The sequence below is a fragment of the Mobula hypostoma genome, chromosome 20 (genome assembly GCF_963921235.1).
Source record: "Mobula hypostoma chromosome 20, sMobHyp1.1, whole genome shotgun sequence".
NCBI classification, from domain to species: Eukaryota; Metazoa; Chordata; class Chondrichthyes; order Myliobatiformes; family Myliobatidae; genus Mobula; species Mobula hypostoma.
This window is the reverse complement of record NC_086116.1, coordinates 22924375-22951287: the sequence shown is the minus strand read 5'-3', so window position 1 is coordinate 22951287 and position 26913 is coordinate 22924375. Positions and strand designations below refer to the sequence as shown.

The following is a 26913-nucleotide window of genomic DNA, read 5'->3' as shown; positions in this document are numbered from 1 at the left end:
AGACTCAGGAGGGTTAAACAAAACTGGGAATTTTATTAACAAAAGAGACCAAGCAAGACAGTACATCTTACAAAGGCTTGGATAACTTAGACAGAACTTCTCTAGGCAATGATCAAGACAACTGAGCAAATGAGGGGTTTGTTCTGTCCCTTTAAATACACCCCAGGGCACGGAAGAATCTGTGCCTAGTCTATAAAACTCCAGACTTACAAGCTAACAACTAACTATTCCAATAAGAGACAAAAGTCCAAGTACTTAATTGGACATCTGCAAAGTCTCGGTAATTAATTGGAAGTATTCAAGGTCAATTGCAACTTAAATGTAAACTAGAGAAGACCTGAGAATAACTTATTAAAAACCCCAAAGTACAACAATACAGATAATTATAATTAATAAAGCGCAGAAAATACAAAATAAACAACAGCAGAAAACTCAGAGCCATCAGAATTCTCTACCAACAACCTGAAATCGTGACATCTTGGTGTCCTCAATTCTAACATGTAAACTATTTTGGGTTCCTTTGGATGGATGAATTAAGTGGATAATTCCTTTATAATTTAAGCATGTTCGTATTCATCTACTGAGCAAATCAAGATCTAAAATCACATTCTCTTCCTTACCTCTCTTTCCCCTGTCATTATTTTCACCTTTCCTTTTGAATCTGTGACCCCTGCTCCTTCAACCAGTCACAAGTATGAACAATTGTTCTCAATCAGTCATAAGATAACTAAATATCAAATGCCAACTCCTGAAATGTTACAAGTGTTGATTTAATAGATGCTAAGATTTTCCGAGGAACATAGTATGGCCCTAACACATTCTCAACTGCCTTCCTGAGCAGATGTTTTTTTATAAATTCAGTAACAAGCATCAGCCAATGCACAAATCCAAAGCCAGCTCAACAGCATACCAGAAATCAGTTTCTTTGAAGTATCCACTTAGTGCCCAATATGAATTTACAAAATAGCCACAGAATCTTTTAATTTACTGAATTAAAATGACAGACTCTACTAGGTATATTTTCAAATATTGAACTAAATCCTCAACCTCTCAAAAGAGAAAAATAAGGTGGACAAATATTTTCTTTTCACGGAATGAAGTTGTACCACAGACATGGCCTTATTCCTTGTTACTCATTTGCAAACAACAGAGCATTTATGAACATCAAGATATGTTGCTTTCTTTGTTGATTCCAGTAATAACAAGTAATCGAATGAAATATTAGTGCAAACAAATCAGTAAATAGTTTCAGCTAATTTTGCATTCATCTGAAATAAGTAAGGATGACAACAATTCCAAGTCAGATTAACTACATCAGTCTCTATAAACTGTAGTGATTCACTACTTCATGGAAGGGTTTCTATGTTGACCGAGTTCCAACTGTGTCTGGAAACAGTGAAAGAATAGTAATTTTCCAGAATGCCTGACACAGCTGTTTCGTGCAAATGCAAAGCTAAATCTCTCCCAATGGCTAACTATAGTATAATTGATAAACAATAAGATAAGGTGGGGTTTAATTCAGCTAAGTTTACACTTTGGGTGGTCAAATGTAAGGGGAAACTACACAGCTAATGGCAGGACCCTACACAGCATTGATGTACAGAAGGATCTTGGAGTACAAGTCCATCGCTCTCTGAAAGTGGCCATGCATATACAGTACTGTGCAAAAGTCCTAATCAACATTATATAGCTAGAGTGCCTAAGATTTTTGCATGGTACTGTAGTAATTTTACGTATTGCACTGTACTACTGCTGCAAACAAACAAATTTCATGACATGTGAGTGATGACATGACCTGATTCTGATATAGATCTGTCTTGTGAACCGAGAGTGGGAAGGGGGCAGGGAAGAGGGAATCATGGTTAGGAAAGGGAAGGGAGAGGGGAGGGAGCGGGATGCACCAGAGAGACATTTTGTAATGATCAATAAGCCAATTGGCCTTGCTGATGTCTCAGGGCTGAGAGTGTCTGCACCCCTCCCCCCACCCCTGCCATTTCTTCTCTGCCACCTGTCCCTGCCCATCCTGCAGCACTCCACCCTCACCATTCCCAACATCTTTTGCTCCCACCAGACTTATAAACTCGCTCTCTGCTGCATGTTGACAACTGCAATACTGTGCACAAGTCTTAGGCACCCTTGCTCTGTGATTGTGCCTTAAGAATTTTGCACAATACTGTAGATAGGGTGGTAAAGAAGGTCTATATAAATGCTTGCTTCATTGGTCAAGGTATTGATATAACAGTGAAAAAAAGTCATTGGTGTATTGTGTATATTTCTGGTCATCCCAGGAAGGAGGTGGAGACTTTGTAAAGGGTGCAGAATTAGTTTACTGGGATGCTGTCTTGATGAAAGGGTATTAGCTCAAGGGAAAGTTTGGACAAACTTGGGGTTGATTTCTCTGGAGAGTCAGAGAGCAGATAACATTTCCAAAATTAAGACAGTCGGTCAGAATCTTTTCTCAGGATAGAAACATCAAATACTTGAGGACATACGTCGAAGGTGAGAGGAGGAAAGTTTAAAGGTGATGTGCAGAAAATGTTATTTTTACATGGAGTGCGGAACAGGCTGCCAAGCAGAGCACTGGAAGCAGAAATAATAGTGGAGCTTTAAAAGGCTTTTAGATAGCACATAAATGTGCAGCAAATGGAGGGATATGGATCACATGCAGGCAGAAGGGAGTTAGTTTAATTTGTTATTGTATTTGGCAGAGACATTGTGGGTCAATGGGTCTGTTCCCATGCTGTACTCTTCTATGTTCTATACATTGTTAAACATGGGCTTCATTTTCCCTCTAACACACATTTCAGCTCCTGAAATGCTGTTGGTGAAGTAATGGGTGTTCAGTGCTGATGGTTGGAGTATGAATCAAATTAATAGATTTATCCTAGATATCAATCATTTTATTTAGTGTTGTGGAAGCTGCATTTATTGGGCAAGTAGAAATTACTCCAAGACTTCTGAGTTTTAGCGCACAGAAGGCAAAAAAGCCTTGAGGTGTGAGAAGGTGGGACCAAGCTAGCTTTCGACCAACTCTTATAGCTAGTTCTTCTGATAATGTAGAAATGATGTGGTTTGTCCATTTTGAGAGAATAAAATAGAAAATTAGTGAATTTGTTTAAAGCAACACAGACAAAATGCTGGAGGAACTCAGCAGGTCAGGCAGCATCTATGGAAAGTCGACGCTTTGGGCCAAGACCCTTCCCTTCTTCAGGACTGAGAAGGAAGAGGGAAAGATGCCAGAATAAAAAGGGAAGGAGGCAAGTTGGAAGGTGATAGGTGAAGACAACTAGATGAGAAAGGTCAAAGGTGAAGACAACTAGATGAGAAAGGTCAAAGGCTGGAGAAGAAGGAATCTGATGGGGGAAGAGAGTGGGCCACAGGAGAAAGGGTAGGAGGAGGGATACCTGGGGGAGGTGATAGCTAGGTGAGAAGAGGTAAGAGGCCAGAGTGGGAAATAGAGGTAGGGGTAGAAATTTGCTTACTGGAAAGAGAAATGGATATTCATGCCATCAGGTTGGAGGCTACCCAGACAGAATATAATGTATTGTTCCTCCACCCTGAGGGTGGCCTCATCTTGGCACACGAAGAGACCATGGATTGACGCATCTTAACAAGAATGGGAGTTGGAATTAAAATATTTGGCCACCGGAAAGTCCCGCTTGTGGCGGCTGCTACTGAGGTTCTCAATGAAGTTCTCTCCAGTTTATGAAGGGTCTCACCATTGTAGAGGAGGTTGCATCGGGTGCACTGGCCACAATAATAGCGTGTGTTCAGGGGGCCTGAGTGTCTTCAGGACGGTTCAGAGATCCAATGTTTGCAAAGCTTTCTATTGCTATCATGTTTACAAAACAGATTCTGAATCTACAATTACGTTTGTAGAACAACACAATTATAATCTGTCACAGAAAGAGTTATGGATGCGCCTGTGAGATTGCATTGTTTGATAGATTTCCTAGTGAATTCTTTAGCCTCCTCCAGTATACTGTGTTCTCATCTTGCTTGGGAAGGTCCACAGTTTTGTTCTAACTCAGTGATTAACACAATGAAATTCTCAACCTGCCTCTTAGGAGGGATTTACTAATCCATGAATAAATTTGGAGAAAGCAGCGGCTTGGAGGTGGCTCCCCAATGTGCTATCATTTTCGGTATGTGACAGATGGCCAAACCTATGTCAGCATTCCCTTTTAGGGCAACATCATTAGCATCAAGGCCCTAATTAGAGTCTGTCATCTCTGTTGGGCAGGCGGTATCATTCACTGACACTCAAAAGGAATGCTCTTACCAGTAGACAAGAGCTGTATCTTCAAAGTTGCATTCAAAGCTTCCTGCAAAAGTCTCTGTGACTTCTGAGAATTCTTGCTCCATAACCTCTTGTAGTGAAGAAGGAACACTTGGAATGGAGACTGAAGTCCACATGTCATAGGCATTGCATTTCCTCTTGCCCATTATGTGGTAGTGTGAGCAGGCCCTGCACTCGGTTGATCAGTCACCTCAGAACTTAACAGAACTGGAGTGGAGGCTAATCATCCTCCATTTTGAGAGACTATCTAAATAGGGAAAGCAGCTATCAACCTCCAACAGCATCCATACCTAAACCCAAGCCATTACACTATGTCAGATTCAGTAGATCACTGCCTCACTGCCACAGGGCTTCAATTTTAAGAGGTAATTGGTTTATACATGATTATAGTAGAATTGGGGCTGTTGCCTGCTTAATAATGCTTACACTAGCTGTAACCTAATCACAGGACAAATTACAATGACCAGTTATCCTACCCAGTATGTCTTTGATCTGTGGGAGGAAAGTGGAGGACAGGTGAAAACCCAAACATTCCATGAGAAGGATGTACGGAGACTACTTACAGAGGAGGCCAGAATCGAACTCTGAACTCCAACGCACCAAGTTATAATAACGTTGTAGTAACCACTACACTACCGTGGCGCCAATTACAGTAGCTTCAATCAGATTTTAATTAGTGGGGTTACAGCTAACACTATAGATTCCATGGCATGGAAATGCTGAGACTGAGCAAACTTCTATAATGTTCCCATCTATTTGAAGTTGATCTTTTTTTTATTGACTAGCTTGACAATTGTTATTCCATCCTGCTTGTATCTGCATTGAACTTTGCTGACTACATTTATGTCAGCATTCTACATTTTATGTGGATTCCTGGAAAATGAACTCTCATGTTCCTCTGAGAAGATGAAGTACAAGATCTGCCAATCTGAATATTTCCTTGTAGCCGTAGCTAGCAGGAATCCTTTATAAACTAGTTCCTATTAATGTGCAGAGATCTGCAGTGGGGTGAGACGTGAGAGTCACAAGTAACACTGCCTCACACTAGAACTAAAGTCTCGTCTATATACTTCGAAAATCCTGGAACCGCCATTGTCTCATCTGTTGGAAATTACTTAGCTATCCTCTGAGTTATAACAAAATGTGCCCATTTTGGTTTTAAACATGTGGTATTAAGTCCAGTTTCTTTTAACTGCCTCCAAGTTAAGTGTGATCAAAGTCTGAACATTTTTCTATTAAAGTATTTGGCTAAGATAAATATTCAGCGTTATGATTTTTTTACTACATGATAAACTGGTGAATATCTTTTCTGAATATCATCAAAAGCAATAAATGATTTATTTTAAAACTTCTCATTGTGTTTTATTTAATATGCTTGAGATATGGTTAAATTGTAGCTAAAGAACTTCATCAGGATGAGTACATCCTTGATAAAATCTCCTCTACCACCCGCCTGGATTAGTTGTGAGATTTGATGAGCTAGCATTAACCCAGTTCTCCCAGGGTGGTATGAATGCAGTGGAACAGAAGGTGTTGAGGCTGAAGCTAGAGGTGTTGAGTGAAATCCTATATCTGAAGCACATGTATTTTGCTTTTAGACTGTGCATAGTTACTTTTGCTGTTGAAAACAATCTGAAATGTAACTGTCCCAGTCCAAAAGGAACTTCACTTGATGGGTTTTTACACTTTGTTGGGCATATGTTATAATGTATAAGATATTGTTTCAAGGATGATTGGAACTTCATACTGCTTTCAAAGCATAAGGTAACATGGGACAATTTTTTTTCGAAATTGTCGCTTCCTCAGAATTGTTTTCGTTTATGATTTCTTGAAGTTGAACACAAGTATAATTTCAGACTACTTGTATCACGTAGGAATTTGAAGAAACAAGAAATTAACTTTAATTGAACATAATGTGTTTAATTGCATAACAGTGCTGACGCTTTGCAATAGTTCAACTGAGCTAAAAATGTTTTGTTGATGATTTTCATTTGTACTCTGTGTCTGAGGCTTTTTGCTTAAGTGTCAAACAATAATCAGTCAGCATTGATGGATTCCAGTTGCCCTGATACCATTTCTCCATGACCGCAATGTCCTGGTGAAACTTTTCACCATGCCCGCCACTGACAGTGCCAAGATTTGTAGGGAAGAAATCTAAATGGAAATAGTGAAAATGAATCCTTAGTGACAAGTTGCACCTCATGGTTTTGTATGCTTGGGGCATGTTGTCATCCAGTTGTACATAGTTTAGTGCTCTGTAGTTGCCAAGAAAATTTTCAACATCCTTGAATGCCTTCCATGCAATTTTCTCCAGTCCTGCTAGAAGTACTTTGAATTGCCCGTCACTGATGGCCCGTTTCATTTGTGGACCGGCAAAAATGCCTTCCTTAATCTTGCTGTCAATTATTCTGACTTGAATTATGAATTAAACTAACAAATATAGGCAATTTTTTAAAAATGGTATGTGATAGGGAAATTTCATGTTGACTTTCATGATCAATGGCCCAAAATCCACAAGGTACACCCAGAAGTATCAGGGTGTCTAGTGTAATGTTAGAAATATCAATTCAATTATTTAATTTACATGGAGGTGGGCAACAGTATGAAAGTTATGGTTTGTGGTTTTTATTCCTTTCTGCACCTTGTAGTGCACCTTGCTGTTCCATTAGCATTTCTGTCTGTTTTGTTTTACGAGGCGCAGTCGCTAGCTCGACACTCAACCTAGCACAGATGGAAAGTGTGCAAGGAGCTGGCCGGATTTGAACCTCGACCACTCGCCTCGAAGTTTGGTGTGGATGCCACTACACCACTGCCTGGAACAATGTTATGGCTTGGTTAAGCACTAATTCCCTGCACTTGACCTCAAGCAACTAGGTTAATTTGCTTTTTCCCTCTTCATTGAAACACCTGTTAGTCTTTTCAAGTTGCATTGTAGAAGAAGGTTGAATATATTAAACAGAGCTGCAGTAGTTCATGAGGTGCCTACCTGATATGCTAATTTAAATAGTTAAGTGGAAGTGCCAAACTTCCTTACTGAATAACTCAGCACATTACGTAAGAACTGTAAAGCCTAAGTAATTGGATCAGTCAAATTAAACGAAATACTTTTAAGAACTAACTTACAGTTAAAGGGGCATCATTTCAAATGGCCTAGTATATATAGAGTTTATGTGGACTAATCTAACACATTTTCACAACACATGCCGGTGATAATAAACCTGATTCTGATTCTGACAATTTGTAATTTATTCGGTCCTGGGTGTTGGAGATATATTAGATTATTGGATTGGTGAAATGGCTTACAATGTTTTTGTCAGAAATTTGGCAGCACAGTTGGTAGAACTGCTGCATCGCAGTTTCAGTGATCTGGATTCAATCCTGACCTAGTGGAAATTTTGCATGTTCTCCTTGTGGCTGTATTGGTTTCCTGTGGTTGGCCTATTGCCCGACTACATTCCAGAAATATGTGGGTTGGTGGGCTAAGTATTTGTTGTAAATTGTTCCTCATGGAGATGAGTGATTGAACCCAGGTGAGAATTGATGGGAATGAAGAAAGAACAAAATGAGTTAGGGTAGGATTAGTGTAAACATGGGTGCTTGATGGTTAGCGTGGACTTGTGCACCAAAAGTCTGATTTCCTTGCTGTACTTCTCAATGACTCAATTACTACCAATGACATAGGTAGGAAAAGGGAGGAGGTCCTGAAAGCAAACTACAGGGAGATAGGTTTTCTGTTTTTATGTTACTATTGTTGCTTACCATTCTTCTAAAAGTTTGGATTCTTTACAATATTGTAAAGGATAATTATGATCCAACATGATCAATAGCAAAAGACTGCAGGAGGAAGTCAGGCAGCATCTGTGGATCTGATGATTTATGTTTCAGGTTGAGTCCCTGCAGTAGTTCAGAGAGTATAACAGGAAGATGGCCGGTATAAAAAGATGAGGGGCTGGGTGAGGCAGGAGCAAGCAAGTGAAATGGGGATTCTGGTGAGGAGAGGTTGATGGTCAGCTGGAGCCCAGTGATGGAGGAAAGATAGAGACAGTGATATTAGCTGGGAGATGATTAGTGGAGATTACCATGGGATACAGATTATGGAATCTGATAAGGAAGGAAGGAAGGGATGGTGGGAAGATGGGAACAGTAGGAGAAGGGCATATGGGACCCAGTAAATTGTGTGTGTGTGATAGGTAGGTGGATGAGATAGAGGAAGGGACAGAAGATGGTTTCGGAAAGAAAGGTTTTGGGAGAGGGCCTGGTGGATTAGAATGAGAGAGTAAGGGACTTTGAGCTCCCAGCTGCAAGCTATTTTAACTCCTCTCTCTATTCCCACATGGACCTGCCTGTCTCAGCCTTCCCCACTGCCAAGGTGAGAGCAAACAAATCCAGAGAAACAGCAACTCATATTCTACCTAGGTAATCGACAACCCGACGCTATCAATATCTACTTACCAAATCTCTCTACCAAATTCAGGTTACCCACATCCCTATTTTCATAGTATCAATAGTCGGGGAGGCTGAGACAGACAGGTCTATGTGGGAATGGAGAGAGGAGATAAAATAGCTTGCGGTTGGGAGCTCAAGATTGTCACCATGGACGGGGCACAGGTGCTCAGCAAAGGGGTCACACAGTCTGCAGTTGATCTTGCCGATGTCGAGGCAGGAACATCAAGAGCACCAAATATCAGATGAGATTGGAGCAGTTGACTGGAACAGCTGTTTAGGTTCCTGGAAGCTGGCGAGGGACAAGGTGTAGGGAAAGATGTTGCTTCTCCTGAGGTGTGTGTTTGTAAATCTATTTCTGTGTTTAATTTCCCTGCCAATAGAGAAAAGGGATTCTAGCTTCCTTGAGTCTCTCACTGCCGTTCCAAGTGTTCCTTCTTCATTTTGAGAGGTTATGGATCAAGATTTCCTTGGAGTAACTCAGAATGTTGCTAATTTTGTAGGAAGCTTTGAGTGTAGAACTGGCCCCCAGAACTGGATATTTCCCAGCACAATTCTGATTTGGGGAGTTTCATGAGTGAGACGGCCCAACAACTTACCCAATTGTTTAGTGTTGATGGAGGAAGCAGATCCCTATCACTTCAGTATATTGGTAACTGAAGGAGAATTCGCTTTGCTTTTAAATCCTAACTTCTTTTCCAAAAATATCCCAAACCACAACATTTTTCTTTATCTGGTCTTTGTTACACTAGGATTATAATACACTTGAGAAATTCTGCAGATGCTGAAAATCCAAAGCAGCACGCACAAAATGTTGGAAGAGCTCAGCAGATCAGGCAGCGCCAATGGAAATGAATAAACAGTCGATGTTTCGAACCAAGACCCTTCTTCAAGACTGGAAAGGAAGGGGAAAGACGCCAGAATAAAAAAGTGGGGGGGGGAGAGAGGGGAAAGAGGATAGCTAGAAGATGACAGGTGAAGCCAGGTGGGTGGGAAAGGTAAAGGGCTGGAGAGGAAGGAGTCTGATAGGACAGAAGAGTGGACCATAGGAGACATGGGAGGAGGAGGGGACCCAGGGGAGGTGATAAGCAGGTGAGAAGAGATAAGAGGCTAGAGTGGGGAATAGAAGAAGAGGGAAAAAACATTTTTTTACTAGGAGGAGAAATTGTTATTAATGCAATCAGATTGGAGGTTACCCAGACGGAATATAAGGTGTTACTGCTCGATCCTGAAGGTGCCTTGTATTGGCACAAGAGGAGGCCATAGACCGATATGTCAGGATGGGAATGGAATCGGAATTAAAATTTTTGGCATATAATAAATGATCCAAACTAACCTTTGCCTTCTGTGCACATAAACTAATTTCCCAGTAGGGGTCACCGGACAGTAACCAATAATCATTACTGGATCTTATTCTAAGTAGAGATTCCTTTGATTTTGTTTTTGATTTCAAATGAATTGTGGTGAATATCATATTGTACTCATTATGTCCTGCCATGTATGATGTGAGAGATATTTATTGACATAGTATAGAACTGAAAGAGAAATTTTATTTAAATTTACATATCACATACCACATTTTTTTCCTTTTAGCAGATGGTAGGTAAAAGCACTTCTTGCAATAGATATATCCATTATTAGTATCTGCAGTTAGCAACACACAAAATGTTGGAGGAACTCAGCAGGTCAGGCAGCATCTATGGAAAAGAGTAAACAGTCGATGTTTTGGGCCGAGACCCTTCATCAGGACTGGAAAGGAAGGGGAAAGGAGTCAGACTAAGAAAGTGGGAGGAGGGGAGAAAGTAGTACAAAGTGGCAGGTGATTGGTGAAACTGGGAGAGGGGGCAGTCAGGATATTCCTGGGAAAAGAGTGAAGGGAAAACCAGGAAATGATCCCAGTTGTTGAGTTGGAAATATTTCCCGTGTTCAAAAAAATCTAAATATTTCTTTCACATTTGTAACACGAAGAGTACTGCCTGAGGAATTCCATAAATCTGGCATTAAGACTGCTGCCACCGTCTCCTTGTTGCTGTCAGTGAGGGCTGATGGAGGAAGGGACGATTCCATACAAATACTCAGACGCTTAGACATTCTACTGGCGCAACAGAGTACTTTTGAATCATTCACACGCCCTTCATGAGGATGAATCAGAATCAAGATTCATACCAGCAGCGCCTTTTTTTTGTCTTTGCAGCAACAATACAATGCAATACATGGTAATAGAAAAGATGTGAATTTCTGTAGGTGTATAATATATTTATATTAAATAGTTAAATAAGAAGTACAAAGATAGAAATAAAAAAGTAGTAATGTAGTGTTCATGGGTTCAATGACCATCCAGAAATCTGATGGCAGAGGGAAAGAAGCTGTTCCTGAATTGTTGAGTGTGTGCCTTCAGGCTTCTGTACTTACTCCCTGATTGTAGCAATGAGAACAAGGCATGTCCTGGGTGATGGGATCCTTAATGACGGATGCCGACTTTTTGAGGCATAAATCCTTGAAGATGTCCTGGATACTACAGAAGCTAGTGCCCATGATGGAACTGACTAAGTTTACAACTCTCTCCAGCATATTTCGCTCCTGTGCAGTAGCACCCCCCCCCGCCCATCCAGCTAGTTAGTTATGCAGCCAGTAAGAATTTATGTGAAGTATTCCTCTGCTTGCATTTAGTGAAGTGAGGTTAAGACTATCCAAACAACTCTAGTTAGTCTTGGCAACAAAATTAGCAGAGTGGTTGCATTCCTTGTTATCTGATTTGTGGGGAGTTTTTAGAATTCCATAGGTCAACCTTTGATCTGTTACTTATTTTTGTTGTTCATACCACTGTCACTCTATTTTACATTCCATTGGCATTTGCAGACTGCATTCCATGGATCATTGGCCATACAGGGCTGGACTCGACCCATTCTCAGTAGTCCCATCTCCCTCACTAACCGCCTGACCATCCTAACCTTCAGGTGCAGTTGCTCCCAATAACTTAGAGATCATACTGCCTTGTTATTTCACAAGTCCCAATGGTCTTGCCATGGCTCAAACTGCCAAGAAGCCCTTTCATTATTATAAAATATATCTAATAATCCGAGGGGTGGCACGGTCACGTGTCAGCTAGCACAACACTTTATAGCATTAGCTGTAAGATCAGGGTTCAGTTCACACTGCTGTCTGCAAGGAGTTTGTACGTTCTCTCCGTGACCGTATGGGTGTGCTGTGGGTGATCCGGTTTCCTCTCACATCCCAAAGACATACGGTTAGGGTTAGTGAGTTGTGGGCATGCTATGTTAGTGCTGAAACATGGTTACACTTGCGGGCTGCCCAGCACAACCCTTGCTGATTTGATTTGATGTAAGCAGCGTATTTCACTGTATGTTTTCAGTGTGTGACAAATAAAACTGATCCCTATTTCAAGAGGTATTTAGAAACAGTTGAAAAACAATAGGTAATTAAAAAAAAGTAAAATATAATAAATTCTCCTAGGAACAATCAGTTGGTATAAGCTCATTAAAGAATTCGTAGTAATTGATATAATATCAAACAGGCCACTCACCTTAATTTACATTTTTAAGGTTGACAGGCATTTTCTAACTAGACAAGAAAACGAATACTTCTTGGAATTCTTGTCCCAGGAGGGTGTGGACATCTGTTATTGAGTATAACACATACAAAATGCTGGAAGAACTCAGGAGGTCAGACAGCATCTGTGGAAAGGAATAAAGGGCTGCCAGGGTCTCGACTCTAAACATTGAATGTTAATTCATCGACCCGTGGTAGTTGTTCAGAGACTTATTCAGATTGGCTGGTTGAAATCCCCCACAACGATAGGGAAGGTCTCGTGACTACTGAACACAGTGCTGAGCTCCTCCAGTGCCTGCCTGACTTTGACCTGAGGTGGAATAAACCAGGATAATGGTGGATAAAACAGATGACACTTGACCGCTATATGTTTCAGGTCAGGTGAGCAGGATTTAGACAGAACCGCCACATCAGTGTACTACAATGAGTTATCATAAAGAATACTCCACCTCCTCTACCTTTAAAAGTCTCAGATATCCTGTCTTTGCGGTGAATGGTGAAGCTATCAGGCTGCAGTGCTGCATCCATGACAGGGGTGAGCCATGTCTCTGTGAAGCAAAGTACAACAGCAGTCCATTATGTCCCACTGGTACTGTAATCTTGCTCTGAGATCTTCAGTTTTATGTTCCAGAGACTGTACATTCGCCAGCAGGATAGTTGGGAGTGGGTGTCTAAGGCCTCTGTGTTTCAATTATACCTGCAGCCCAGCACACCTTCCGCGCTTCAGTTTTTTTTTAAAGCGGAACTGCACTTGTGACCTTAGTCTACCTTCTGGGGTCTGCCAATTTTGAGAATCGATAGACTGTTTAAGTGTCTGAAAACAGTGTTGCTTATTGCAGTACCCATGGCAATGACTGTGGATCTCAGCTGTCGTAGTCCTAAATAGTAATATTTGGTGAGTCCTTTGGAGCTGCATACAAAATGTAGCCACTTATTGGCATTATCTTGTTTCTCTAAAAAGATCTCTTTAAAGATTAGCCATGGTTTAATTGGTGGTGCAAACACTAAGAGATAACTGGTCTATTCCTGTTTCTGTTTGTAATAATCCTCTGTTCTTTTGAATGGCTTTGTAATATGTACTGAAATGCCTGACATACAGTTTAGTTCTAAGGCCAGATAAATCTGTTTCTGGCCATTCTACTCACATTATTAGGGAACCCCCTCTACATTTAAAGGCAAGTCCACAGATAGAATAAGAGAGTGGTGAGCCTGCCTCAGATCTCCACTGCGATCTGAGCTGCATTGCATGGTACAGGCATAGATGTCCAACACGCACTAATGTGCACACTTCTCCATGGACCCATTGGCCAGCCGTCAATGCAGTCTGGTTCACTGATATTGTATTATCAAAGATGGAATCATGAAATTTTGGACGAGTCAAGATGCAGTATTCTGGCTTCATTAATGTCATTTCCAGTACAAAATAATTGTTGCTCCAGATCCAATGCAGCACAAAAAACAGATAAAGAACACAATATTTTTTTTTAAATGATAAATATAAATACACAGCATAGCTTATGAGCTTATATACATAGATTGATTGCATGTCCATAAAGTGACACTTGGCACAATAGTGTCTGTACATAAGGTGTCACTGATAAGAAAATTAAAGTAGAGGTGAGCCTTACTGCCTGGAGAAAGTACCTCTTTTTGGGTCTGGTGGTCCTGGTGTGGATGCTATGTAAACTTCTCTCTGAGCGAGACAAACTGCCCATGAGCAGGGTGAGTGGAATCTTTCATGATCTTACTTGCACTTTTCTGTACATATGTCCTTGATAAAGGGTAGGCTGGCACCAGTGATATGTTGGGCAGTTTTGACTCTTGTTGAAGAGCCTTCCTGTTCACTGCAGTGCAATTTCTTTTCCAAGCTGTGATGCAGCATGTTAGGATGCTCTCCACTGTGCATCTGCAAAATAATGTATGAATGTGTAAGGTCCAGGTCTCTTCCACCTCCTCTGAAAGTAGAGACATTGATGAGCTTTCCTGACTGTGTAGGATGTGTTCTGGGACCATGAGAGTTTGTGTGTGATCTGCACTCCCAGGAGTTTGAAACTGCCTGCAGTTCCCACTGCTGTGCTGCTGATGTAGAGGGAGTCGTGGTGGTGCGAGTCCTCTTGAAGTTGATAACCATCTTCTTTGTCTTGCTGACATTGAGGAAGAGGTTATTTGTTTGGCACCAGACTTTGAGCTCTTCCTCCTCCTCTCTGTAGGCTGTCTCATTGTTGTTGGTGATGAGCCCCACCGCTGCCATGTCATCGGTGGACTTGGAAATATGATTTCTCAGGTGTTTGGCTGTGCAGTTGTATGAACAGAGAGTAGAGCGATGGGCTCAGTACACAGCCCTGTGGTGGCGAATAAGGTGATATTTTAAAGAAAGAAATAGTTTAGTTTCAGCTTAATAGTGTTTTGTCGGTACTTTGAAAAGTCCCCCATCCAAAATGTTAACTTGGTTTTCTTCTCTGCATGTAGTGCCTGACTTGTTGAGTATTTCCAGGATCTGCAGCATTTTGCTTCACTTTTATTAGTATAGATCTCTTACTTTTTGCCACCCAATATGTGTCATTGATGTGATGTTGCCTGATTCATTGTTACCATATTAGGTCGCATCCACAGTACTCAGTGTGAATCAATTCTGGGTAAAAATTGCAAGAAAAAAACAAAAGTGACAATGATTTCTTCAGAAGTGATAATCCTAGACTGTATCTGTTTAGATTCAGGAGCTCTTTCATATTTTCTTCTGTCACATTTTAGGTCATTGATGTTGTCTATATTTTGACTCGTTTCTTGCAGGGATGTCGTTCTGAAGCTGCTTCAGTACGAGGCCTCCACCAATGTTGCAGATAACAAGGGCTGCTTTCCACTCCACTTGGCTGCTTGGAAGGGAGACATGGACATTGTAAAAATTCTAATCCATCATGGGCCTTCCCATTCACGAGTAAATGAGCAGGTAGGCTTGCTTCTTAGTTTAAAGATATGAAGCACTGGGAGATGCAGACTGGTTTGCAATCTTCTCATTTTCTAACCATTTGAATGCTATGGTTTGGGATGCCGAAATTGTTTTAGTGAATTAACTTTTGAGGTTGCACAACAAAATATAATTTTAAGATTTTAACAGAGAAAATCTTATAGATATCCTTTCAGTGAAGTTTAAGTCTTGTCTGTTATGTTGGTTGCGAGTTGAATTATCTCCCTCAGATGGACAACATTATATTTTCTGTGAAGCATAGGTTTGTGTCTCTGCATTTGGATGCCCCAAGTGATTATTGTAGTCTGATGACCGCTTTGGATTATTAGCCTTGTGTGTTAAATGGATTCTTCAGGTCTAGGCTTTCTTTTGTTAATTGTCTGCTTTATAGAATGTATAACAATTTATGCTATTGATTGATTTCCTTTATAGCAAATGCTTTTCAATTGTCATCATCACCTGGTAAATTTTTGGATTTGCAGTTGATTTTGGAATGTTGAAATATTTTCATTGGTAAAAGGATTAAATGGATGCATAATATTGCAGTATCACAATAACTGAAATCATAGAGTCAAGGTCATTGAACACTACAGCATCTAGCCCAAGTTGAATGATTAATCTGCTTAGTGCCATCGACCTTCATCTGGACCTTAGCTCTCCATTCTCCTCCCGTCCATGTACCTCTCCAAATTTCTCTTAAATGTTGAAATCGAACTGGCATTATTCTGCACACTCACCACCCTCTGAGTGAAGAAGTTGTCCCTCATCCTGCCCTTAAACATTTCACCTTTCACTCTTAACCCATGACCTCTAGTTGTAGTCTCACCCAACCTCTGGAAATAATCTACTTGCATTTACCTTGTCTATACCCCTCATTTTTGTGTATATCAAGTCTCCCCTCAAATTAGAAATTGGAACAACTTCTTGGGAATTATTCCCATTTGCACACTATATTTGTTTATCGATGTATTTCTGTGCAGTCTCTGATACTGTTATTGTCCTTATGATTATCTTCTGTACTATTTGCATGTCTTGCATTCTTCCTTTGGGACTTGAGGCTGGACAACACTTTTCATTCCAAATCATGTGCTTTCTACCTCAGCCTTCAAATTCTTTGTTTTGTTTTTGCCAGATCTCTGGACAAACTGTACCTTTGAGCTCCAATCCTCGCAACATGAATATTATTGCAAAAACAGTACCATCTGCAAATTTTGCAACACAGGACATGGAAAACATCTGGCATCTTTTAACTTATCTTGGTTTTAGTAACTTGCTTTTGAGTACAGTTCATTACTTTGAATGTTATTAGATGGAAATAATATGATGGATACTTTATTTATACAAAACACAATGAGACAAATAACAACTTTAGCTTCTTTTGAATATTGGTCGCAGTGGGAGTGAGGTTGTCCATACATTCGAACCATCTTTCACGATGAACAGATTTAAGAGGGTCAGTCCGGATCACTGGAACAGTTAGTGAGGGTTTTAGTTGAAGGCTTAGTCAGCGAACTGTGTTTATAGTAAAAGAGCACTCTATTTGTGTAGCATTAATTTGTCTGGCCCCTGCTCATGTAGCACATAGGCCCACCGGTGTGTGGACACGCCCTGGTGCTCATGAACCAGATCATCAGCTATGGGTAAATAGCCCCACTGCCTTGTGGGCAGCCTCAAGAGAGACGGAGGCTATGAGATAAACCTAGATAGCATATCCTGAGTGGAGCCCTTAATGCGGCTGGACACCATTGAGCGCTTTTCGGCAGCTCATGTCAACCATATTGCTTCATAAGTTTTCCTTTGGACTACACTGGTGAGGGCGAGAGGGGGATCTTGACAACCGGGCATCTCAGGTTCTCCATACCTTCCACCCAGGCTTGCGATGATGATAAGTGTGAAGTGGTTCATTTTGGTAGGTCAAATTTGAAGACAGAATATAGTATTAATTGTAAGACTCTTGGCAGTGTGGAGGATTAGAGTGATCTTGGGGTCCGTGTCTGTAGGACACTCTAAAGCTGCTGTGCAAGTTGACAGTGTTGTTAAGAAGACATGCGGGGTGTTGGCAGTCATCAACTGTTGAGTTCAAGAGCCATGAGGTAATGTTGCAGCTATATGAGACCTTGGTCAGACCCCACTTGGAGTATTGTGTTCAGTTCTGGTCACCTCACAACAGGAAAGATGTGGATAGTATAGAAAGAGTGCAGAGGAGATTTACAGGGATGTTGCCTGGATTGGAGAGCATGGCTTAGGAGAATAGATTGAGTGAACTTGGCCTTTCCTCCTTGGAGCGACAGAGGATGAGGGGTGATCTGACAGAGGTGTATAAGATGATGAGGGGCATTGATTGTGTGGATAGTCAGAGGCTGTTTCCCAACGCTGAAATGGCTAACACAAGGGAGCACACTTTTACGATGTTTGGAAGTAGATACCGAGGGGATGTCAGGGGTGAGTTTTTCACACAGAGAGTGGTGGTTGCGTGGAATGCACTGCCGGCGACAGTGTGGAGGAGGATACGATAGGGTCTTTTAAGAGAGCTGTACATGGAGCTTAGAAAAATAGAGGGCTATGCGGTAGGGTAATTCTGGGCAGTTTCTAGAGTAGGTTACTTGGTCGGCACAACATTGTGGGTCAAAGGGCCTGTAATATGCTGTAGATTTCTATGTTCTATGTTCTATCACCCATTGATCTTCGAGACAGATGGATGCCAACCACCGAATTTGTCACTTCAGGTTATTAGTTTAGCTCCTAGTGTGGGATCAAAGCCACAATATTAAAAGGTAAATAGATTACCAAGATAGTCATTGATTGGTGAACTCAATTTCTTGTTGACAATTGGTCTAAAATAATTAAATGTCAAATTTAAATCACATAATCATGATAGTTTTTGTTCAAGGATTAGGACTAACTTCAAAACCTTGTTAAATAGGTGTTTATAATTTTTAGAATACATTTTCCATGAGATGATTAAGCCACAGGTAAAATTGGAAATCAGGGAAATATTTGTTCAGGAAAAGCAAATGTGGTACTTTTTTTTGACTGGGCAGTAAGCTTGTCATTTTGATTGATTCTGTTCTCATGAACACATTTACTATGTTTTGAGCAGGGTATGTTCAATGACAGTGTGAGGTGAATGGAACAGAACTGTTTTTTTGACTTGTGTGTGATATGTGTACAATTTAGATAGTACCTATACCCGAGGTGGCTTTGTTATACATTAATTGTGTATTAGTAGGCTTAAAGTATGACACATGAAACCTATAATAATTTTAACAGGTTTTGAGGTTAATTTGGTTAACGCCTAGTAAATTCTTCCATATCTTGCTTACCAAGAAGTATTCATGGGATGGAGAACATGTTATTGTATTGGAAATTTCCATAAACACTTCAGCCATAACAAATTTAATCACAATTTAAGAAAGCTTCACCTCATCTGGCTTCATTCACGCTATCAGCACTGAAAACTGACAAATTATACCCTTTTATCATTCTTGTCTTCCTTTTGAAAAACAGCATACCAGAAAGTGTTAGCATTCCCATGAACCTGTGAAAACTACCTCATTATTTTGCTCTCTATTTGCACTACTTTTTATTTTTTTATATATATTCTTATTGGAACTTGTAGCTTTTTTATGTATTGCGCTGTACTGTTGGTGGGAAACAACAAATTTCAAAACATATGTCAGTGTTAATAAAGCTGATTCTGATTATGATTCTGAAACCACTAACATTCTGGTGCCTGTGTTACAAAATCACTTTGTAGTTGAACATTGTATATTTCTTGCTAGGTAACTTAAAATCTTATCAGACTCTTATCAGATTTTATAAAGGAGTTCATATTCATTAACGTGTTGGTTCAGTGTTAGATACAGATGGAAATCATACAGGCACATTCTTTATTTTACCCATCGTGCTGATGTGTCATCACCAGCTTTTTTGGAGTCCTAATCAGATCTTTTAAATCTACCTAACATCTAAATAGCATGTGCCTTTTATCTCAGATGCTTGCTTCATAACAGAAAATCAATTTTGTATCACAACAGCAATACTTAAGAACATTATTTTGTGAAATTTATATCAAAGTATCAAAATAAATTTATTATCAAAGTTCATATATGTATGATTTTCCATTCAAGGACATTGGTGTTTCCATACCAGGCTGTATGCAGCCAAACAATATACACATCCATAGAAGTTTGTCAAAGTTTTAGATAGATGTCATGCTGGATCTCCGCAAACTCCTAAGTTGAAGTTGAGTTAATCGTCAGATGCACAAGTATATGTTTGTTTGCACCTACTTGCAATACTTTGCACCTACCTTAGTACACAACATTCACAAGAAAAACATACAGTGATGCTAGAAAGTTTGTGAGCCCTGTAGAATTTTCTCTTTTTCTGAAGAACTATGACCTAAAATGTGATTAGATCTTCACATAAGTCCTAAAACTAGATAAAGAGAACCCAATTAAATAAATAACACAAAAAATTATACTTGTTCATTTACTTATTGAGAAATTGATCCAATATTAGATTATGAAGACACGCAGTCCTCTTTTATTGTCATTTAGTAATGCATGCATTAAGAAATGTTACAATATTTCCTCCGGTGTGATATCACAAAACACAGGACAGACCAAGACTGGAAAAAACTAACAAAACCACATAATTATAACATATAGTTACAACAGTGCAACAATACCATAACTTGATGAAGAACAGTCCATGGCCCAGTAAAAAGTTCAAAGTCTCTCAAATGTCCCACATCTCACGCAGACGGGAGAAGGAAGAAAAACTCTCCCTGCCATGCCCGACCACAGTCCGACTCTGAGTCGTCTGAAAACTTCGAGCCTCCGATCAGCAATCCGACACCGAGTACCGAGCACCACCTATATCCGAGCAATTCGACCTCAATCTCGGTTGCCAACAGCAGGCAAAGCCGGGGATTTTGGGGCCTTCCCTCGGAAGATTCTTGATTGCCCAGTAACAGCGGCAGCGGACCTGCGTTTCAGAAATTTCTCCAGATTACATGTATTTGTTGGAAAAAGTATGTGCACCTCTGGGGTAATGCCTTTAGAAAAGCTATTTGGAGTCAGGTGCTCCAATCAATAAGATAATTCTGAAGGTGTGGGTTGTAGAGGTGCCCTGCCCTATAAAAAAGACACACAAAGTCAGCTTACTAACAGAGCCTACTCTTCTCAAGAAAGATCTGTCTATGTGCACCATACCTCAATCAAAGCAACTTTCAGAAGACCTTGGAAGAAGAATTGTAGAGATGCATGAAGCTGGGAAAGACTACAAAAGCATTTCTAAAGACCTGAGTGTACATCAGTCCACAGTAAGAGAAATTGTGTACAAATGGAGGAAATTCAGTACTGTTGCTATTCTCCCTAGGAGTGGGCATCCTGCAAAAATCACATCAAGAGTACAATATGGAATGGCGAAGGAGGTGATAAAGAACCCAAGGGTATCAGCAAAAGAACTGCAGAAATCTGTAGAACTTGCTAAAGTCTCTGTTCATGTGTCCACTATAAGAAATACACTGAACAAGAGTGGTGTGCATAGAAGGACACCACCAAGCAAACCACTGCTCTCTGAAAAAAAAATTGCTGCAGGTCTCAAGTTTGCAAAAGACCACTTGGATGTTCCATAATGGTCTGGGACAATGTTCTGTGGACAGATGAGACAAAAGTTGAACTTATTGGCACAAATGCATATTGCTATGTTTGGAGGAAAAATGGCACTGTACAGCAACACCAAAACCTCATCTCAAATGTGAAGCATGGTGGAAGGAGCATCATGGCTTGGGGCTGCTTTGCTACCTCAGGGCCTGGACAGCTTACAGTTGTTGCGAAAACAATGAATTCAAAATTGTATCAAGACATTTTACAGGAGAATGTCAGGGTAGCAGTCTGTCGCCTGAAACTTATTATAAGTTAGATAATGCAACAAGATGGTGATCCGAAAGACAAGAGAATGGTTTAACAAGATGAAAATTCATGTTTTGGAATGGCTGAGTCAAAGTCCTGACTTTAATCCTGTAGAAGTATTGTGGAAGGACCTGAAGCAAGCAGTTCATGCAAGGAAGCCCACCAACATCTCGGAGCTGAAGCAGTTTTATGAGGAGGAATGGCCTAAAATTCCTCCAAACCAATGTGCAGGACTGATCAACATTTACAGGAAAGGTTTGGTTGAAGGTATTGATGTACAAGTGGATTACACCAGCTACTGAAAGCAAAGGTTCACATACTTTTTCCAACAAATCCATGTAATGTTGGATAATTTTTCTCAATAAATAAATGAACAACTGTAATGTATTTGTGTTATTTATTTGATTGGGTTCTCTTTATCTAGTTTTTGGACTTACATGAAGATCTGATCACATTTTAGGTCATATTTGTGCAGAAGTAGAGAAAATTCTTGGGGTTCACAAACTTTCTAGCACCACTGGTATATTAAAAATAAATTATACGCTAAAAGAGGATGGTTTGCAGAAATAGGAGAAGGCCATTCCAAGACTTCACAGATGGTTTAATCTTTACGGGATAAAAAGTCTCAATGTGTTTCACCAAGGATTATCAGATAAAATTTGGCACTGATCCACGAAGGAAAGTTTAGGACAGATAAGGCTGATTGGCTGAAAGAGATAAGTTTTAAGGGCAGCTTTCAAAGAGTTTCTAGAAAACATCTTATTCCAAACCACATATAAACTCATGCAAAACCTTTTTTATGTGTACCCCAAAACATCCAAGCCAGCTCAAGGAAATCATGGTTGCCTGAGATCCCATTTCATTGTACCAGCTTTATCAGATACTGTTGATGTTCTTTGGCCTGTTCTCTATTAAATGACTGCTGTGTCTGACTGTAAGTATACACTAAAGGTAAAGGTATGTTGCATCCGGAGTTTCTCCGGTTAGCGGACGATTTCCCTCCACACCTCTCTGACGTAGTGGGGAACCACGTACAAGGCAAGTTACAGCAGTGGTTTGCCATTGCCTTCTGCCAGGTGAGTTTCCAAAGAGATCACCAGCTTGTAACCCAGCACAGATGGAAAGCGTGCAGGGGAGCTGGCTGGAGACCTTTCAACTACGCCACCAGCCGGGTCTAAATGAGGTCACAGAAAATGTGAAACATTAGGAATATTTTTATTGGTTGTGGTAATGCTTTATCAATGGAAGTTTTCTTTTTTTAATCATTGTGATCTTACTTCATTTCTCCTTAATTCTCCCCTGTTAGAAATTAAAGAAAACAAAGGTGGGAACAGGATTCTGTAGTTCTAATAAAATATCAGTAATAATTCAATAGGATGCTTTGAGCCATATGAGCAGATCCTCCATGTCACTTGGATACAATATCAAGAGAAAAAGTGAAACATTAAAGGTCAGGAATGTAAGAAAAATCTTTTTAACGATGCCAAACCAAAATTGCAAGTAAGTTAGGACATAGAACTTTGGGATAGATTGAAATTAAATTCTTCTCATCTCCTGTGCCATAAATAATATTCTCAACCAAAAAGTACAGCTCTTGGGAAGTTGTGATAACAAATAATCCATTCTAAGATGCTATTAATTTAGAGAAAAATTGGAAAATCACAGAGGTAAAATTTTAATGGAAGTCATGGTGGTTCTGATGGAAAACTTGCATAACCCAAAGAAATTTATAATCCTCACTAACTTTGATGTATAACAGCCACCTCATTGTAAAGATTTGCAGAAGAATGATTCAAAGTCATCATATAGGAATGGAAAATAGCTAACATGTACAAAGAGCAAAATTGTAGCAAGTAATATTTCCCATATTAAATGTAGTTGATATACTTTAAACATAAATATTTAATAATAAAAAGTCTGAATTTTGGTATAGTTTATAACTTGCAAACAAATACATCTTCAGTGATGGTGGGATAGCTTCATGCTTGCCGGGTCTCATTTTTAAGTCCGTAGAAGCTGACCCAAAAGGGATTTGATGGATGAATGCTGAGGGGTTCTGTTCTCACGTACAGTCACTGATGGCTGGCTGCATCAAAAACCATCAGTTTCTCTGCATAAAATAAAGGATGACTTTGCATTGGATGACAAACACCTTGCAGATAATTGCTTGTAAGATCTTCTTTGGTTCACAAGGCAAATAAGAGCCACACTTCACACAAAAATATTGCGAAGCATTTGGAATTCATATTAGATAGGGTATCAGTGAGGCAAATATGTGGTATTATTGTATTTTTTTCAGCTGAAATGTGCTTAATTAAAGAAATTCACATGTTTGGGGTTTCAGAATTAATAGCAGGAATTTAACCTTTCAGATGACGGTTTCTTCCCAGTATTCTGCACACATTTATTGGTTCATTTGAAATATTTTCTAATGGAATTGCTTTTAATGGCTTTCAGTTTCATACTGTGTGCCAATCAACAGGTAATTAACACAAGTAATCAATATTTAAACAAAAAATGCCATGAATATCAATGTAAGTACCGTACTCTATAGGGTAGAGTGTTGGCAGTGTTTACGTGACCATACCAATAATCCAGAGACTCAAGTTCAAATCCCATCACAGCGCATGAGGAATTAAAATTAAATTAATTATCTGAAATTCATAAATCTAAACAGTTGATCTTTGTAATGATGACTATGATAATTAACATCATCCAGGCCACAGAAACCCATCTGATTGGCATCCCTTTAAATTCCTTTCGTTCTACCACTGTGCTGACTTCTGAGAGCATTTCAGAGGATGTGAAGGTTTAGGATGTGAGCAAGATGCTAATCAATTATCTGCTCTATCCTGGGTCGTGTTGAGCTTTTTGGATGTTAATGGAGAAATTTGGCCTGTGAGACACTGTACCAGGAGGAGATTAGTACTGATGGTGCCTCTGAAAGTATTCTAGATTTTCTGTGCTCCCTTGACCCACTCTCCTCCCTCCTCTCTTCCCAGTTCTGAATACTCTGTTTATTACAGGATCCTGTCTACAGAATGGCATATGCTGCAATGACTGGGTTGTGTTCCCGGGATTGTGAAACTGTTCACAATTGTAGTGATATCTCGGACCACTGGAGAAAACTAGCTGCTTGTGGGGCAGAACTGAAGTTTGTAAAGGAAGTTGTGGACTCTACAGGAGTTGCTTGTGTAAAGAAGTTGGAATTAGTTGAAAACAAGTGCAGTATGGTCTTTCAAAATCAACACTTTTAATTATTATTATTTTAAAAATAAAAGAATAGATTATCCTTTTTTTCCAGTGGTAAGTTATTACTTAACCAGAATTTGCAGAGAACTTTATTTAAGGCTTGCTGTGCAATAACTAGAAGTAAGATGATGATTAAGTAAAAGTCACTGTCTGACTTTAGAAGTTTCCCTGAACCAGAACAAGATCTTTATTGGCCCAGCATATATAAATGGCAACAAAGGCAAAATGTAAGCTGGCATGTGACGTGAATGCTGATCAGTTGCCCCTGCGGATGTTTGAACACTTGTAAGGAATTACAACAATAGACACACAGCAGCACTGAGTGGCAGGTGTGGTTTATGGAAACAAATGTTGCCAGCTAAATATTGTTTTTGGCAAAGCTTAATGGGATGTTTGAAATTAATATGAAAATGATCTGTGAGTGTTTCAGATGGAAACTTTCTAGTTTTCTGTTAATTCTGGTGGTTTCTTACTTTGCTGAAAGCTCAACTGGATTTTGCATTCTTGTGTCTAATAAAGGTTTTGTATCTGTTGTCCTTTTGGCATCTGCACTGATACATGCAGTTTGGTAACTGTGAATTGTGCATGCAACAGGAACATGCACCATTATGTCAGCAGTTTGGTCTAACATCCTAAGGCACAGTGTTTGCACTATTGCGCTGTTTAAGGGCACTTTCTATTGTAAAGTATTTCCTCACTAGTAATAGATCTTATGTTGCTAGTTGGTGGAGGACAATGTCATAGACTGTTGCTTAGCAAATATTGCTTACCAGCCATTCCTTCTGTTCAAAAGATGAAATGGAAGCATTCAGTTCCAAAACACTTAAGCACTGGGTAGAACGGTTTGGTTTGTCACTAACACCCACAGCCTGTGAATGAATTAAAATTTGCATTTAATCATCCTATGGAAAAATGCTTCCAAAGACAATAAACTTGATTAGCTGAAGCTTTGTTTGTACAGATGTTTAAAATACCTACAGTATTGGTAATGAAACTTAATAATGATGTGACTTTTACATTTAGAACTTTAGCATAAACTTCATGTGGTGTTAATCTGATGCTCTCTTGAGGGCCAGCACTCACTACACATTCAATCCATGACTTCTGCTCAGCTCAATATCTACCTGATCCAGAAAAGTAACAGTTCAATACGGTCTGCATGGGAAATAGAATTGACAACACAATTCATCTGAAAGCCATGTTGTCAAACTTACACTGTGGTGTTTCATTACGTGCTGACAGAAAATGCTGGCCCTGCAGTTTCATTTGACATGATTTCCTGTTCAGTATAATTTTATGGATATGCAATGTTTTGCTCATATTAAGTGCTGAGCAAATAATTTTCATAACATTTGATATTTGCACTAATTTAAAATCACTCCTCTAGAATTAACCCATTTGTGCCCTGCATGTTTGATTCAAGATTGTTTAATGTCATGTCCAGTACACAAGTGTAAAGGAAACTGAAATAATTATTAGTCCCGATTTGATATAGCACAAAAAAACACAATAAGATAAAGAACACAATAATAATAAAAAACACAATGAATATAAATACAAAAGAAAACTTATATACACGGATTGATTGTATGTACATAGGTGACTGACAAGAAATGATAAAGCAGTGATGGTTGGTGGTGTGGAGGGGTGGGTTAATGGGTGGTGGTGTTGATCAGCCTTACTGCTTGGGGAAAGTCATTGTGTTTTGAGTCTGGTGGCCCTGGCGTGGATACATAGCCTCTTCCCTAATGGCAGTGGGACAAACTGTCCATAAAACAGGGCGGGTGGGATCCTTCATGACGTTACTTGCCCTTTTCTGGCATCTTTCTGTATATATGACCTTGAAAGCAGGTAGGCTGGTGCCAGTGATGCATTGGGCAGTTTTGACTACCCATTGTAGAGCCTTCCTGTCTGCTGCAGTACAATTTCCATGCCACGCAGTACTGCGCGTCTGTAGGATATCATCAGTATAGATGTGTAGAGCCCAGCTCTCTTCAGTCTCTTCAGAAAGTATAGGGTTGGTGAACTTTCCTGATTATGGAGAACGTGTTCTGGGACCTGGAGAAGTTGTGCGAGCTGTGCTTTCCCAGGAATTTGATACTGCCTGGAGTTTCCACTGCTATGCCTCTGATGTAAAGAATAGTGTGGGTGGTGTGAGTTCTCCTGAAGTTGATAACCACCTTTTTTGTCTTGCTGAAATTAAGGAAGAGGCTATTTGCTTGGCAACAGGCCTGAAGCTTTTCCACCTCCTGTCTGAAGACTGTCTCATCATTGTTGGTGATGAGCTCCACCACTGTAGTGTTATCAGTGTATTTATTTAGAATTACATAGATGGGGTTTAAACTAGAAATTTATGTGTGACTGGTATATCAGGAAATGTTGAAGTATGCGTAATATCTTCGGATATTTAGAGTGGTTTTAAGGACCATTCTCCTGAGACAATCAAGAAAGAGGAAAAATGT

The 26913-nt window shown here is 39.8% G+C and overlaps 1 protein-coding gene across 11 annotated transcripts in view; it reads left to right on the top strand.

Moving 5' to 3' along the window:
- The window catches only part of anks1b (ankyrin repeat and sterile alpha motif domain containing 1B), an 870400-nt gene that overhangs the window by 271951 nt on the left and 571536 nt on the right, over positions 1–26913 (top strand). For all 11 annotated transcript variants that reach the window (XM_063072533.1, XM_063072513.1, XM_063072522.1 and 8 more), the window contains one exon: positions 15104–15260. In XM_063072533.1, coding sequence (XP_062928603.1) covers positions 15104–15260 — 157 coding nt within the window. The remainder of the gene's footprint in view (positions 1–15103; positions 15261–26913) is intronic.